Source organism: Porites lutea, chromosome 10 (genome assembly GCF_958299795.1).
Source record: "Porites lutea chromosome 10, jaPorLute2.1, whole genome shotgun sequence".
Classification (NCBI taxonomy): Eukaryota; Metazoa; Cnidaria; class Anthozoa; order Scleractinia; family Poritidae; genus Porites; species Porites lutea.
The window spans coordinates 6,260,721-6,278,547 of record NC_133210.1 but is presented as its reverse complement, the minus strand read 5'-3'; the positions used below and the strand labels follow the sequence as shown (position 1 = coordinate 6,278,547).

At 39.9% G+C, this 17,827-nt stretch overlaps 3 protein-coding genes across 3 annotated transcripts in view; 1 reads left to right on the top strand and 2 right to left on the bottom strand.

Annotated features, from left to right (window-relative positions):
- Positions 1-3,097, top strand: part of LOC140949429 (uncharacterized) — a 41,468-nt gene extending 38,371 nt beyond the window's left edge. The window contains exon 6 of the mRNA XM_073398590.1: positions 2,019-3,097. Within this exon, the coding sequence (XP_073254691.1) occupies positions 2,019-3,097 (1,079 nt within the window). The remainder of the gene's footprint in view (positions 1-2,018) is intronic.
- The window catches only part of LOC140949852 (uncharacterized), a 218,276-nt gene that overhangs the window by 14,732 nt on the left and 185,717 nt on the right, over positions 1-17,827 (bottom strand). The gene's annotated exons all lie outside the window — the stretch shown is intronic.
- On the bottom strand, positions 6,712-9,812 carry LOC140950382 (uncharacterized). The gene is made up of 2 exons (XM_073399596.1): positions 9,669-9,812; positions 6,712-8,643 (listed from the first exon to the last, which is right to left on the bottom strand). Exon 2 carries the CDS (start codon positions 8,635-8,637, stop codon positions 8,197-8,199), a length of 441 nt encoding a protein of 146 aa, XP_073255697.1. The 5' UTR covers positions 8,638-8,643; positions 9,669-9,812; the 3' UTR covers positions 6,712-8,196.

Sequence of the window (17,827 nt, the reverse complement as noted above, 5' to 3'; positions counted from 1 at the left end):
TTTCCTTCCATGATTGCCACGAAAACCCTCCTCTTAATGGTCATGGGACTTGCAGGAAGTCAAAATGGTGGGAGAGCGAAAAATTGTCGAGTCCTGGCTCGAAGTCCTGGTTCGAGTCCTAGCTCGGTATATTGGCATCCTCATTGAAAGCTATTAAAACTTAAGCTTAAATGCAATCATTGACAACCTTTTCTGAAAAGTAGAAAACTAGCGAGACAAAATTCAGTGGAAAACGACAGAATCTAGCTTCCAACATCAAAAATGGAAAACAAAACTACAAATAGTGTATAGCTGCCGTAAGGTGACTTCTTTTACCGATCAGCGCAAACAATAGACGCACAAGTTTATTCCGATTTGAGTCCTCGAGGGTTACAGCAATAAGTAAGATGGTAGACTATTGACCCCAAAGACTCGACTGACATTAGGTCCGATGTACCGTAATTTGCCGTATTTGATGTGTTAATTGAGTTGTGTTGTGTTGTGGTTTAAACGGAAATACAAGGTGAAAATAAAACTTCAGAAATACTGCGAGCGCAAAAGAAACACAGCAAAAATGAAATACAGCAGACGAATGGACAACGCACTTACATTGTTTTGGCGCAAAACTTCTGACCGCTAAAGAGATACTTCTGATGGGAAACTACTACTCAGTGCTCTTGAAGAAACAACGTTGAAATAAAAGCTGAACTGAAAATGCTAGATGGAGTAAGGGACCGGTCATTATTTATGTGGGGGGTGGGGGGGGGATTTTTTTTGTTTTAGCATGAAAGAAAAAACGTTTAAGCCCACTAGTTAATTCTTGACCCACCCCATATAACTTTATATAAGAGGTGACCCACCCCTAACCTCCTTCAATCTATACCTCTATAAGGAGTTCCTGTTCACTAAACGAAATCAGCATGTATCTTGTGGACCAGTGTCCTACTCTGCGGCCACTTCTTGTTGATGTGCCTTCTTGTATTGTTACAGTATGACTGTCATCATCTGATTCACTTTCGCTTTCACCTTCATCACACAAAACAAGGTCATTGTCACTGTCGCTCTCCGTCACTGTCCTCACCAACACTGACGCTTGAAGGAAATATAGATTCCTTTGAATTTTCATAATAGTGTACTGTGATTCGCTTGATTTGTCGATTTTCTTTCCGTTCTTGCTAAGTTTATTAGACAGTTATATTAAGAAAAGGAAGCATGAAAGCCTTCTCAATAGGGTTTATGTTTATTTATTGATATTTAGTGCGCACATCTTTGATTCTCCACACTTAGGTTGGATTGCTACATGTGACGTCCAGTTGTGTTATATTTTATGTCCAGCATTGCATTAGAATTTATTTAGATCTTCCACATGAATTGTAGTGAGTGTGATTCTTTACAAAACACACAATGACCCACCGCCAATCATCGTGAAATTCTCTTTTGGCCCACCCCTTTTCTCTAAAAAAAATAGGCCCGGCCCACCCCATGATTTTTCCCCCCACCCCCTCACATAAATAATGACCGGTCCCTAAGGCCCAGGGGCCCCACTTACATATTTTAATGACGGGGGGGTCCGAAGGATTTTTCTGGGTCTGACATTTTGGCCAAAAGGGATTTTTTTGGGTCTATGAAAGACGCCGGGATTTTTTTGGGTCGCGAAAACAACACAGGGATTTTTTTGGGTATTGTATTTTTCATCAGCTCAAATCAACAATAACATAAGCGCAATTTACTGCTTGTGTGGTATTACGGGATATTTCGAGATTGTAATCTATTTGAAAAGTAATTACCGGCACTCCACGCGCATCTAATGCAAAAACACTGAGGGATTATTTTGGGTATGCTAAAAAAAGTAGGGATTTTTTTGGGTAGACAAATTCTGAAGTTGGGATTTTTTTGGGTATAAAATATGAACCTCTGTCGGACCCCCCCGTCATTAAAATATGTGAGTGGGGCCCCTGGGCCCTAAGGTCACCCCTGCACATTGCGTTGATTGTAGCGAATCCTTTATTAACCCACAATCATTTATTTTTTCTTGCAAGACTGTTCACAAAAATTTCACCATTTTGAAAAAATACAAGATCTACCAACCGAAGGAGGGTCTGGTGTCGAACACTTCACTATCGATGGAACTCGGTTTCTCGCCTTCGCAAACTTTTTTAGTGATACCGAAAGATATAACACCGACTCTTTCATCTACAAACAGAACGATTCCACTGGAATTTTTTTCCTATATCAGCCTTTAGGCACACATGGAGGCCTTGACATGGAATATTTTAAAATTGGTGATCAACATTACCTGGCTGTCGCAAATCATTATGATGGAACTTCGTACCGACAGAATTCAGTTATTTACCAGTGGAGTCTGAGTCAGGAACAATTTGTCGTCTTTCAAAGCATTGAAACATTAGGAGCAAGCAGGTTTCAATTCTTCGAAATAACAAATGAGCAGTTTCTTGCCATTTCAAATTATTACGATGACTCCTTGTACAATATCAGCTCTTTCATCTACAAGTGGAACAGCAGCAAATTTGAAAAGATTCAGGAGATACCAACCGAGGGGGCTTCCAGGTGTGTGGCCTTTGGTATCAACAATGAAACTTTTATTGCCTTTGCAAACATGAAAACCACGCAACAGCAGTCAGCTGTGTTCAAGTGGTCGGGCCAGAAATTTGTTAAACTGCAAACTTTTCAGACGTATGAAGCTTTTGATGTGAAGTCATTCAATTACAAAGGTTCTACTTTTCTCGCCTTTGCAAACTATAGACACGATCGGCAACACAATATCAACTCTCCCATTTACAAATGGAATGGTAGTTATTTTGTTCTATTTCAGTCGATTCCTACTCGTGGAGCAGCCGGCTTACATCCCTTTATGATGTGCAGTCAAAGATTTCTGGGTGTGGCTAATTTCTATGGTGACGACAACGGACACAACACTATGTCAGTGGTATATCGAGTTTCTCAGGAACAGTTCATTGAATATCAAGAAATTCCAACCCAGGGAGCTTTTGATATGACGTCATTTCAATACAAAGGCCATACTTACCTAGCAGTTGCAAATCGTAGAACTAATTCTGCAAAACACAATATCTACAGTGCGCTGTATAAGTGGGCCTAATATGGGGCGCCTCGCCAACAAAGGCCACTGACATAGATATCTTTGGGCCAACGATTTTATGGTTACCTCTAGTCGTGTCATTTCAGTAAATTTACATCGCTAGAAGTTATTAAATGTGAACATAGTATTGAATGAATGATAACTTTATTTAAACACAGTTAAAAACATGACCCTAATATAGAAAATTAATTAAAAATTCTCAAAAACTGTTTTACATATTTGCCGTGTTGGAGTACTTATTAGAAAACCATCTATGGGAACTTCTCTTAAAGAAAACTAAGGAATTTGATGTACGTATTTCCTCAGGAAGATTGTTCCATAGAAGAGCCTTTAATTGACCGGTTTTATCCTGTTTATCACAAATGTAGTGGTTGAGGATGCACGATATTGGGAGCGAAATTATTAAACTTTGGAGGAGCAGGAGGGGAGGAAAGACACAAGGGAATACAAGCGCGTGCGATAAAGGCACCTTCCTTGCTTGTCTTCAAGGGACGATTTGCATCGACCATTTTTAGCGTAACGTAACGTTGCAATGTTGGAACAATGTTGCAACCATTCGAAACAATGGCAACGCTATGTTCCGCTGAAAATTGTCTTTAATCGTCTGGTGTAATATCGCCCTTTTGTGAATGTTGCGGACCTTGCTCGCTTTGTCTTGTTAACATTTTGATTCAAAACATTAATTTTACTGTGTTTTTTATCGTTGGTATATATTATCTATAATTGGATCGCTATTATAGGCTGCAGTATTAAAGCATGAGCTTGCAAAATATATAGACGTTGTACTCTGTTGAAGCCACAAATGTAATAAAACTCTCAAACGTAATAAAACCATTGAATGCTATCAAAACCGTATATACTGGAAAGAGCGCCGTCCTTAATTTAAGTGGGAAATAAATAAGCGCTCTTTCGAAAACACAACATTCTATTGCGTTCAATCGAAAGAGCGCCGCCCTCAAATGACCTTCACACTTTGAAGTCAAAAATCAATAATCTTCTGCTGCATTGAACCGAAAGGGGGCCCGCCCTCGAGTAAGTGCCTCCCTCCTTATTCTAGGAGGGCGCCCTTTCGGTTAAATGCAGTGGCAGCTCGATTGTATGTTTTATTGTATTAGCGATACATTTTTTTTTTTTTTTTCGTTTAGTCTTTGTTGGGACTTCAAATGAAATGAAGAGTGAAATGAAGAGTCGAGGATCACAGGACAACAGACGTGCCCTCTTACAATACATTTTAATATGTGAACAGTAAGCTCGGACGTCAGCATACTTCGGGATACCGTTCAAATTTGTGAACGTATACTTAGTCAGTCTGTGGTTTTTGCTCACAGATGTTCCATGCTGAGTGAAAAAAGAGAGAGAGAGAGAGAGAGAGGTGGAGAAAGAATGCTCACTTTGTTACCTCGCGATATTTTCGTTTCCAATTCTTTTTTTCTGTTTCTTTTAAAAATGTCTTAATGTAAGACTAGAACGTTGTGTGGTAGAGTCCTGGTATTCACGCCGCGCGTGACTGAAGGGAGCGCGTACGATCCATCACCCTCCGCTTTCCCCGCGCTTCTCTCGTTAATGTTAAAGAGCTTTAGATTCGAGGACGAGGGGGACTACGAGTATGAGATTATCTCAATACTAAGCATTGCGCGCGCGTGAGTCAGCTTCATTTGGACGGGAAAACGTGATAGCCGTCTTCATTCTACAACGGGTTTTAGCAAGAATGTCCTATTGGTGGGAACAAGTTATCAAATGTAAGAAATATTATCACTTTTCGATCCGGAGAGGGCTTAACCCCCTTCAGTATAAATAACAGTACTACCTTTCTGGTGAAAAAAGCAAAATGAAGCTTTCCGCGCGGTCTTTTATTTTTAGAACAAGCGCAAAATCTTCAAGTGACAGTCGAGTCCCGATAACTCGAACAAAAATCGATTTCCCCTAGATTTCCTTCAAACATTTACTGCAATTTCACCCTCGGTAATTCGAACCCTAGATAACTCGAACTTCCCGCTAACTCGGAGTAATTTGTATTTCCCTTCAGATCTTTTCTATATAATTTTACCCTCGATAACTCCAACCAGATTTTAAGCGCGTTACAAATCATGAGAAAAAAAAAAGTCAAACGGTGTACTGCGCTCCAAAACATTGAATTAATTTCAAATTAACCCCATGTATTTTATGTCTTTACTTCTTGGTCAATCCAGTTCAAATACAGTGTCTAACTCTATATATTATTCAAGCTTCGTTGTTAAGTTCCTTTAATCAAAATGTCAATATAAAGGGTCGCCAATAGGTTTTTCAGCATCCGGGATTTCTCTTACTTGAATCTCGAGATTCGGGATTTTAAAGTAAAATCCGGGCGTGATTTGGGATTGAAAGTATCGCGGGAGGTGGGATACCAAAAAAGGAAATCATCGGGATTACGGGATTGCACGAAATTTGGGCTCGGGATTGCGGGAATGAAGAATCCTATTGAGGACTCTCAATATATCTTATGTGCTAATTGATGCCATTGACTGAGTGAAGTGTGCGTAGTAATTGCATTGTATTCCTTATATCCCCAAGAATAACTGCCTCGCCAGTTACCACCAAGTGTACTGTAGCAATTTGTAATAATCATCGCACTTTGTAATACATCTATCGCACTTTGCAATACCTGTCGCAATTTGTGATAAACCGTGTCGCAATTTGTAATAAAAAAGCTGCCACAATTTGTAAAGACTATCGAGCTTTGTAATAAACTAAGCTGTCGCAATTTGTAATAATTCCATCGCACTTTGTAATGATTTTTTGAGAGTGATTCAACTTACTTCGTCAGCATTAATATAATGCCAAAATATGCATGGTACTTCATAAACAAAGATGAAGACGTCATGATGTGAACTCTAAAGAAAGAGTATAAAATATTGAATTCAGCTGTACAATTAAAGTTTTGAAGTTCAAAATTTAAATGACCAATTTAAAATACAAATCATCAATTTTTTGCGGGGATCGTACGCCATAATTTACAGATTAATTGAATGTTAAGCAGACGTAATTAAATAACAAGCGGACAAAATCGAATGAAAAGAAGACATGATTGAATCTGCACAGTGAATAGTATTTTTGATAAGAAAACTGCTTCATAGACGTCTATTTTCGTTAAGTTTCTCGGAAAATCGGGCGCGCAAGGGAAAAACAAATTGCGCGATTCGAACATAGCTCTCGACCAATCAGCGGGTGAGAAATCACTCAGTTATGGTAAAAAGAATATATTCAACAAATAATTACTATTTTGTAGTAGATTCATTGCGTTTACATTTGACCTTTACGACCTTTGGTCGTTTGCTTGTCATTCGTACACAATATAATTACTACGTCGATCAATCATAGCTCCTGACCAGATTCCAGATGCATTTTACGTCATCAGTGTGAAATTTCTGTCGTTGACGTCTCTCCCGCGAAACATTCCTATCGGCAAGGTGCGAGATGAGACGGCTGTATTCGCAGGCTGACAAATGCGACTTGTTTAACGCCCAGGCGTGGATGATCTATCGCATATAAAGAGTACGATGGCAGGGTTAAGACCTCTGTTACGAGTTCGAGTTTTCCGTTTATCACCGCTGCTATAGAAGAGTTATACAACCGTCTAGAATATGATTGAGTTTTATTACTCATACAGCGGTAAAATATCAGGCAGAATAACCTCGTGTTAATCAAATGTATCACAAGCTCAAAAACCTCGTACGCCTTAATAAACAACACTACATGCAAATGATGCTACAGGATTTAAGCAGTTTGTACACAGTACGGGCGTATATACGTAAGCACCACAACAGAGTAAGACGGAAATCCCTCAGGAATTTGAGTAATTTTAATTTTCAGTGGACAAAAACCTTGTACCAGAATAATTCAAACAATATTGCATTCATTTGTACATTTTTCAAGGACTAAAGATGTAATAAATCATCTGTAGTAACACCAAAGAAAATTTCTCATGGAAGTCCGAGAATATGAACGTCAAATTTCACAAGAATTGTGATTACACAGGTAAAATTCTGAAAATTTCACGTGTAAGATGTAATTTGGTGCTCCCATGATAAATTTCTTTTGGTGTTACTACAGATGATTTATTACATCTTTAGCCCTTGAAAAATGTAAGAAAGAATGCAATAAGATTTAAATTATTCTCGTACAAGATTTTTGTCCACTGAAAATCAAAATTACTCAATTTCCTGGTGGATTCCGTCTTAAGTTGCTATCAGATATGACATGCATGAACAGCAGCCATGTCTGCTTGGTGTCCCTGTACGTTTCTGTACGTTTCTTCAGCTTTGGCCTTTTGCCTCAGCCAACTTCTCTAATCCACAGAACTTCCACTTGGCATTTCCACTAGCATCCTCTGCCTTGAACAAAACGGGCAAGCTTGAAAGCAATCTATCTACCACATCCCTTCTTCGCTCCTTGAACTCCCTCGACAGGTAATCTCGTATCTCGCCACTTGCAGCTCCTGCAGGGCAAAGCTGGAGGTAGGAACATATAATACCAACAAGTACGAGCTCCTCCCCGGAGATGCGCACCTGGTTGGGTCCGTAATTCGCGGATGCACGGCTGTTCACAGCTGCTGAGAGCCAGGCTTGATACTGAGAATCGTAATTTAGTTGGTAATTTGATGAGTCGGTGGTTACCTGCTGCTACGCGTTGACCTCTTTGTAATCATCTTCGCTTTGTTGCATTTTTTCTTGGGTACTGGAGTCAATCTCAGCATAATTAGTTGAATCACTCGCAAGCTGTTCGTTTGCACGGTCACTGTTCATATACTCTGCCTTTTCATTGTCTTGAACTTTCTGGGTGCTGTTATCAAAGACCTGCAGAGAACTGCCCCCAGCAGTAATTTCTTTGTGATCATCATCGCTGTCTTCCTCATCCATGTTATCAATCACTTCAAACTGCTCGTCATCGATCTCCACAAAGCGGCCACTCCCTTCTTCTTCTACGTTGTCATCTTCCACTTGTTTTATTTTTTCAGTTTCTTTCTCTTCCTGACTGGTTTGTTTTTCCGCGTCTTCCTCGTGGCTCTTTTCATCTTTGACAAATACCTCCGCCTTCTCCGCGGTGTTTATGTCTTCCTCAGCTTAATGGCTCTTTTTGTCATCTGCCACCTTACCTTCATCAAGCTTCTCATCTTTCACTTCCTCTTTGATCCCCTTTTCTTTTGTTTCAGTGTCTACGTTTTCACTTTCAACAGGACACCCAATGTCACCCTCTTTCATTGGTACCTCCTGCACAGGATAACTTTCAAGACAAAGTTCTTCACTGTTGCCAACTTCCACCATCTCTGTACCCAAACTGTCACTCTGCAAACTTCCACTACCATCTGCAAGTTCCACACCAGTTCCATTTTCTGCGTTTTTCTCTGTAAACTCTTCCGTTCCGCCAATTTCATCCGGCATCCGAAGCTTGCTGTTCTCGTTGCCGTTTTCGTTATCATCTATGAGTTCTTCTGTATCGAGGTCCATGTCTGTGACATTATGGCTATCCTTGCCCAGGTCCACTAGAATTTCGAACTCAGCCATCGCTCTCTGAAAATCAGAAGAAAAGTCTTGCATTCTTATGAAGTTTTAAGATGCAATCCATCAGCAAATTGAGTAATTTTAATTTTCAGTGGACAACAACCTTGTACCAGAATAACTTAAACAATATCGCATTCTTTTTTGCATTTTTCAAGGGCCATAGATGTAATTAGTTATCTGTAATAAAGACCAAAGAAAATTTCTTATAATGAGCCCGAGAAAATAAATGTCAAATTTCACAAAATGACACCTTACACATGAAATTTTCACTATTTTAGCTGTGTTTTCACAATTCTTGTGAAGTTTGACATTTATTTTCTCGGGCTCCCATGAGAAATAGTCTTTGGTGTTATTACAGATGACTAATTATATCTATAGCGCTTGAAAAATATAAAAAAAAATGCGATATTGTTTAAATTATTCCGGTACAAGGTTTTTGTCCACTGAAAATTAAAATTAGTCAATTTCCTGATGGATTCCGTCTTAATTCGTTTGTCTTGAGAACGAGCCTACAAACAAGATGAGCTGGGAAGAAGGTGGAGAACCGAGTTGCCTTTTTGAACATTGTGCTGAGGTCTGGTCCAACCCCGGGAGTCGAACCTACGAACTCCTGCTAAATGGACCAGCGCTCTACCATAAACTGAGCTAAACTTGCCGCAATTAAAAAACCGTTGCTGAAAAAAATAAACAGCGACAACAACAACAACAGAAAATTTCCATTGCCTACACTCTTGGTCAAAAAAAGGTTGCACTTGAATTTTGAACATAAAGAAGGTTGCGGGCGACATAAATGCAGGCGAGATGACAGTAATTATGACTTTATTCCTATGACCTCTAAGAGAGAAGACAACGAAATACGACAAAGTAGTAAAGACAAGTTGCTGAAAACACGTCAAGAGAATCCATCTTGTATGGTTACGTCCTATATTGCGATGTCTTTTCTGGATTACAAACCAGGATAAATTTAATGCCTATCATCCTTGGAGCCTGAAGGGTTCAAACAAAAGGACACGTTATTAATGTGTTTACACTACCTTTGGATCAGTGAGGACATTCGCATCTTGCAGAGCTTTCGTCAGACTAAAAATCTAACAGGAAGGGGAAAAAAGGTAGAGTTCATAATTACTTGTACTGTGGATACCGTGTAACTGCCCATATGCCTAATACAGCTTTCATCTGAAAAAAATTACCTCGTATTTTTTTTATGTATTTAGAGTTTCATCTCCCTAAAATCAGCTAAAATCAATTATGTTATAAAAATTTGCCGTGCTAGGTTGTCACGTTATCCGCGAAAAATGACATTTTAATAAGTTACTTTCAAGGACTGTTTTTTCTTTCGTGATTGTAGCATTGTTTATTTTATTGCATGATCATCGTATATCCATTTTTTGGCTAGGCGTACAAAGCTTTATTCAGTTTTATTTCCTTTACGTCAGAAGGCATGCATTAGATTATTCTTTTCCTAAGCACGTTTATTCAGTTGTAAGAAGTCCATGACAGTGTAAGGAGCTTTTGGAGAACTTTAGGAGTTATTACAACAGTAGGAGATTTGGAGTTCTTTCAACCCCCGGAGTCAAGATCAGACGTAAGTCACGCTTGTAAATTCAGTAGTTTGTTTTTCCTTCTTTTTCGTGCACGGAGCATTATCGTAGTTTTCGTTTCTTCTGACGTTAAGTCGCACGTTTCTTACTAGTTTTCACCGCAAGTGCTGTAAATAGTCAGACTAGCCTGATTTTAATAAACGCCATTGAATCTTGCGGACCGTCCAGTGCTTCATTGTGGTGGACCTGGCGAACTCCAGTGTTTAACGCCACTCGTCTACGACACTGGGAACGCGGCATTGGGTGTTTTCTATTATGCTTTGAATAGTTACAGTAGTTCGCGCTCAGATCAGAGGATGGCGGGAAATGGATTCTACTAGCCTTAAAAGATAGTTTCAACCTGCCAGCAGAGCCTTTCTGTCGCTTGCTCGATCAATATTGGTGTACTCGAGAAAGACTGCAAGAATCGTGTGCTGCATGTTGCTTGGATAAAGTTTCCAATCCAGGCCTAAGAGCCACGCGCCTGGTACGGCGGACTCAGTTATGACCAGCAATTTTATATCAATAAATGGATGCTTGCATTAAAAAACCAGTTTGACGAGAGAAAACAAGATTGACTAGTTCAGAAATCCGGGTTGCTGTGACTTCAAAGGCTTGATGCGATTCAGGCAGAGAGTGCTTTTGTCCTTCTGGTCAAGTCGCCCGAAAGTCATCTCGCCCGAAGTTGTGTCGCCTGAAATCAGAGTTATGTCGCCCGAAATTTTTGGTCAAGTCGCCCGAAATGCTGAGTCATTTGGCTCGAAGTTTTATGACGCTTAACAACATCCTAGCATCTCTATTACACATTTTTCGCGCTTGTTTCGTCTCATCGAAAGATTGAAGAACGAGATATGTTACTCATTTATCGCGCTTGTTTCGTTGTTCATCAAGGGTTAAAGAGCGAGAGATATTACACATAAGCTTAATATATCGCCTGTTTCGTCTCATCATCGCTTAAAGTGCGAGGTATGTTACACATTCATTCCGCTTGTTTCGTCTGACCGATGGTTTAAAGAACGAGATATGTTACAGGCATCCCACGGAATAAAGAGTGTGTGTGGCACTCCCACGGTAAAAATCCGGTTCGGTTGTACCCAAAATTGCAAAGCCAACCAAAGGATTGCCTAAAATCTTTATCGATTATCTCTTCTTCCAAGCCGACCAATCAGATTGAACAAAATCTGTATCGATTTTTAATCGATTTGCTTCCTCTGAAGAACGTTGAAATCAGAGCGTTCCTTGCCAAATTTGTAGCGCTAGAGTTTTCCCACTCGTGGTTTGGGATGGCTTGTTAACCAGCGAAATCTGGAAAGTCACGAAAGGCGACCTAAGCCAAATTATTTCTTTCCTTCATGATTCTTTTTCGTTTAGGTCTAGCTTTTTCATAGGGTTTTAGTAGCGTCAGTTTGCGGGCCGTGATTTCCGATAGACTTTTCTATTCGGGTTCGCCAGTTTTTGCCGAGCACAGCAAAAGTTCAGTTTTTTTTCTTTTCTTATCGAAAACACCTTGACGATGGGAGGTTAAATCGCGTAAATTTCAACTTGTACCCTTGACGATTGGCGGTGAAATCGCGAAAATATTGTCCTCGTCGATCGACGACTCGCTTTTGGCATGGATTGGACTTCTGGATGGAACACGGATCAGGACCTTAGTAAACTAATAATACCTTGGAATAAAGGATAATCATTGGAACTATGTTAACTTTGAGACCTTGGAAACACATTGCAATTAATTTTCAACCGTATCAAGAGCATCTTGGAATATTAAACTTTCATCTTGGATTAAAACATTGGAGCTTTATCGAACTTTGTAACCCTGGGTTCGACCCTGGATAAAGCAAGCAAATGTTTTGTTTTGTTTTGTTCCATTAACCTAAAACTACAATGTTTATTTCTCTTTGACAAAGTTACCTGTAGCAACTTTCTACCAAGATATGACGTATCTTTATACATATAGTTCCTGTTCAGGTTAATCAGAGAGCATTATGCGCATGTTCTCCATTACTTATTTTCAATAACATTTCAATTTAAGTTACACGGGTAAACCTTGTTTTGATGCAAAATAACTTCTTTTTCTTATCCAAATCGTGCTATGAAAATAACTACATAGCGATAGATCAAAAGAAGATCAACTCCATCCTTGCGACCACTGACAGCTATAAATTTAGCTTGCGTAGCAGGTGTCGAAAGGGGTAGGGGATAGGGAGGAAGCAAAAAGGGGATGTGGATTGGGGAGAAATAGTAGACTGCCACGCAGGCTACTATAAATTCAGTCATAAGCACATTAAAACAACCCATACAGGTAACCTACTCATCGATGCTCATAACATGACACATCTTTCCGTTTCCCTAATTTCTCCAAATTCAGATAGAACGCCATTATGCTTCCATAGACCAACGCTTCCTACGGAAACGACTTTAGGCGTCTTGTTTAACAAAAATTCACTTTGTTGCTCTATGTACTTCACCTGATAAAATTCGGGCGACATGACTCAGCATTTTAGGCGACTTAATTCTGGTTTCGGGCGACATAACTTTGGGCGAGATGACTTTCGAGCAACATGACAAGACACCAAAAGCAGGCTTTCCTCGCAGAGTGCCAGAGTCTTTTTTAGCAAAGAATGAATAAAGAGCTTTACATTCTAAGACGAGGACGACTACGGGAACGACCATGGCGGATAAAGGTTGGGCGGTGAAACGAGCACTCCGCTCTTCATTTAATGTGTGATGCGGAGTAGGACTGGCACGAGCGCTCTTTCCGCGCTTCCGGTGCGCTTGAAGGCCGGCGAAATTTTCCTTTTTGCAAACCGGAAATCCTATTTTCTTTCTGTAATTTCAGGCTACAATGTTAAATAGATAAATTCGTTTCATAACAATATCAATAAACAGTTTCATATGTTTGTGTCTGTACGTCTATAGGTCAAACTTGTTGGTCGTATAATGCCAAAATTTGAGTTTAATTTGAAAGTGTTGAATACCTCCTTCTTCCACTAAATATCACCTAATCGTCTTTCACCGTTTCGTTTGCAAAAGCTTAACACTTCTTAACCTCAATTTTTACATATGTTAAAGGGGGATAAATTTTATATAACAGAACAAAAAATTAGATTGATATATATTGATATAGTGGCGTTGTACTTCTTCAAACTTTGCTTCTCGTTTGTAACGCGACATGGCGATTCGCGCAATGCGTTGCAAATCCGGCAACTGCATGTAAACAAAATTTATTGAGGTTAGTTGTAGGACTTTTTCTCCGTTTTCCTCTCTAAAACAAAACAAGGTAAACAGTAAAAACTGAGGGGAAACTAATTTTGAAGTTTCGAAGAAACAGAAAGACGTATGAGAAGTTTTTTCAAAATTAAAAAGAAGGATGATGGTGATTGAAATTAGCATAATTTCACCTTGCACCACAGGTGACCCAAGCGTAATATGAGAGTTTGTATGGGAAAACTAGAGTTTGAAACTTAGATGAAATAAATGAAGTAAAAGCGATAAAAGTTATTAATAAAGTGTAAATATTGTTACCTGGAGTCTTTGTCTTTGTTTTTACGAAGTTTCAACGCGATTTGAGTACTTTTACATCATCTGGCCTGACAGTGTAATAATAAGAGACAAGGTAGGACAGAATCGCTCGATAGACCTTCAAAGCTGCTCAGAATCGGCTCCAAATTTCACGCGAAAACACAAACTCACTTACATTTTACACCGCTGAATCCACAAAATGGTACCTTAAGATCACCTTTCTGCAATCCGTTCCGGTAAACCTTGCGTTTGGATCGCATAACTCGATCGAAAAGATCAACTACAGTTCAAAAATCGGCGCCATTTATCCGTGACTAGTAAAAGTGTAACATTTCAACCGTTTTGTCGCCCGGCGGTGACTGGGCGCTAGCGTCAACTTATAACTCACCGGGAGAGGGTGACATTACTTCGTTAAGACAAATTTCTGCGCACCCACCTCCGAGCAAAGTGGGCTTCTTTGTTTTCACTCGGCCAATGAACGAAGAAACAAAACAAAACAAAGAAGAGCCGCCCTTGCTGGAAGGTGGGTGCGTAGAGATTTGTCTTAACGAAGTAATGTCACCCTCTCCCGGTGAGTTATTGATTTGACACTAGCGCCCAGACACCGCCGAGCGACAAAACGGTTGAAATGTTACACTTTTACTAGTCACGGATAAATGGCGCCGATTTTTGAACTGTAGTTGATCTTTTCGATCGAGTTATGCGATCCAAACGCAAGGTTTACCGGGACGGATTGCAGAAAGGTGATCTTAAGGTACCACTTTGTGGATTCGGCGGCGTAAAATGTAAGTGTGTTTGTGTTTTCGCGTAAAATTTGGAGCCGATTCTGAGCAGCTTTGAAGATCGATCGAGCGATTCTGTCCTACCTTGTCTCTTATTATTACACTGTCATGTCAGATGATGTAGAAGTACTCAAATCGCGTTGAAACTTCGTAAAAACAAAGACAACGACTCCAGGTAACAATATTTACACTTTATTGATAACTTTTATCGCTTTCACTTCATTTATTTCATCTAAGTTTCAAACTCTATTTTTCCCGTACAAACTCTCAAATTACGCTTGGGCCACCTGTGCTTGCACGAGCTGCACGCATTTATAAAATATACGTCATCTAGTTATGAAACACGATCTGCTGTCTTTTAGTTTTGCCATGGATGACATGGATGAGATTTTCCTTCGTGCTTTAGACAGTACTTAGTTGTTTTTGTTTCGACATTGGCGAGTAGCAGAACGAAAATATAATTCAGTGGTAGAGTCATGGAAGTAATAAAAGAAACCCTTTGAAAGAAATGTTTGTCTACTGCAACTAAACCTCCCGCAAAAAATAGCAACATTTGCCTCTCGGAGACAGCATACCAGCACAAAGGAACGAGGAAGAAGTGCAAGAAAACAAATTATCAAGGCGCCATAATTCAGTGACAGCGGCAGTGTCTTATGTACAAACCACATCGCAAGCCCCGACCGAAGTCGAAAACAAGCAACATTTCTAAACATAGTCCCAGTCCACTGCATCACACCTTTTTGCTCGGACGCGCTCGTTTCACCGCCCTACCTTTATCCGCCCTGGGAACGACTAAGTAGTGCGCGCGTGCGAACCAACGTCATTTTGGAGGAAAAATGTATTAGCCGTCGTCAGTCAACGACGAGTTTTAGGGAGAACGTCGTAGTGGCGAAAATAAGTTATTAAATGTTAGAAATTTTATCATTTAGCAATCGGGAGAAGGCTTAACCTTCTTCAACACAAATAAGCGTGCTAACTTTGCTGGTGGAAAAAAGTACAATGAAGCTTTCCGGGGTGTCTATTTTAGAGAATAGGCGAGAAACTTAAAATTAAATGTAGTTCTCGTCCTCGAATCTAAAGCCCTCTAATAGGTTACGACCCTTTAAAGAATAAGTATTTTCACACAGGCTATTCGTATACCTACCTCATAAACTTTAGCTGCTATCATGTTGTTGTATTGCTGTCTTATCTCCTCTGCCTGGTACTGATAACTCTGCATGGACCACATCAGACTTCTGTTTTGTTCAGCAATTGCCTTTAAACTCTCAACTTGCGTTCGCAGTTTTTCATTCTCTAACCTCAGGGAATTCGCTGAGTCAGCATCAGATTCTACAGGATGAATACAATTAAAAAAAGCCTTTAATCCCTACTGCTAAAACCTCAATTCTCGGTAGTTGATACAACATTTTCAGTACAAATTAGAGACCTTCAGATTCTAAGACGAGTAAGACTACGAGTACGAGATTTTCTCAACACTAAGTAGTGCTCGCGCGTGAACCGGCGTTATTTTGGCGGGAAAAAGTGGTAGCCGTCGTCACTTTACTACGAGTTTTAGCCAGAATGTCGAAGTAGCGGAAACAAGTTATCAAATGTGAGAATTTTTATCATTTTGCGATCAGGAGAGGGTGCAACCTCGTTCACTAAAGGTGACAGTGCTAACTTTTCTAGTGAAAAATGGTCAAATGAAGCTTTCCGGGGAGTCTATATTTTGAGAATACGCGAAAAAACTTGAAGACAAATCTCGCACTCGTAGTCGTTCTCGTCCTTGAATCTAAAGGTCTCTAATGAAGGAAGAAGTACGACGACTCAATGAGTGCACTTGTAATAAAGTTAACAAATATTGAGCATTTGCATGTGGCTTGAGTCGTAGCTTAGAGGGTGACCGGTTGTTTCGCCTACGTGTCACGAGTTGTTTCGCCAAACGTCCCGTTCGCTAACGTCTATTTGTTATTCCGCTAAGAAGGGAAACGAGCGCTTCACATGTATATGCTTCGTTCTCTTAGCCATGACACAAATAAAATGTTATACGAATGTATATACTTCGTTCTTTCAGCCACTTATCAGGTAAAAGCAGTTAAGGAACAGCCCTAACACATAAACGAAACGACTTCAGAAGTTAGCGAACAGGACGTTGGCGAAACGACTCGTAGGCGAACCAACCGTAAACCGCTTAGGGGATCTTCTAATGGCCTGGCCAGTGTCCCTGATGTCAGCTTGTATATGTTTCGTAGAGAAGAATAGGGGAGAAGATGGACCATGATCGAGTGTCCCATCTTGGGATACAAATACATTGTCGAGTGTGAGTTAAGATTATAACTTATTTCCGTCTCGTGCAGGCTGTCCCCTAACTAAAGGTTACAAAATGTGGAGTGTAAATCCAATTCTGGCAGTGCCATCTATTGATTGGGTATAAGGGAAAATGATAAAATGATAGCCTCTGTAATGAGAGAGGGTTAAAGCTCAAAGGCTAACAGATATATCCACTGACAGATTACACGGAAGAGTTGACACTTAACTGTTAAGATATGTTACTTCTACTGACTTATTACTTCCTAAGGGCGGTGGACAAGATGACTTTTAAAGTTACAATCAAGAGAAAAGGGAAGGATATCAAGAAAAAAAATACATGATGAGGGTTTTGAAAGCCTGATTAATCAACTACTGAAATAAATTTTGCTCTGAGCTCATCACATGTATCTAGTGAAGATTCGGACGGAAGCTACAGAAAAATAAGAGCTCTAGTCACGTTCTCATTGAACCTGTACTTAGTGACAAGAACTACAACATTGAGCTATAACAGTTGTCTAAATTGTCCTTAACTCCGACTACCGGCATGATCAGACCAATTTTACTTGAGTGAGCATCAGTATTAAGCTTCCAACTGATCAAAAAACTTAGCTCACAAGAGCAGCTTCATATTGTACTTTCACGTAAATCTTGAGGGGAAGAAGCTGGAAAAACTTACCTGGTTCAACAGAAAGAGCAACAGAGTTGAATCTCTTACAACCAGCTTCAAACAAGTAATACTGTATATCAGGAACAATCCTCTTGGTCAAAGAGAGACCAGACACATTGTTAACAGCTTCTTAATGGCAGCACATCGAATTTCATCCCGTTACCAATAAAAGGGTTTGCACTGTGCATAATTAACTCACCCACCTTTAGGAGTAAATTTGTAATTATAGATGCCCGTGGTGTAATGACACAGTACCTGAAGCTTCCACTCGCCGCTTCTTGGCTTTTGTCATCGATAAGCTTGTTTGACGAGAAAATAGCCGTCGTGTATGAACTCACGAAAAGAACTCAGGA

Excerpts from the sequence above, each read along its gene's own strand:
- LOC140950382 (XM_073399596.1), bottom strand. The coding sequence starts at position 8,637 with ATGGCTGAGTTCGAAATTCTAGTGGACCTGGGCAAGGATAGCCATAAT.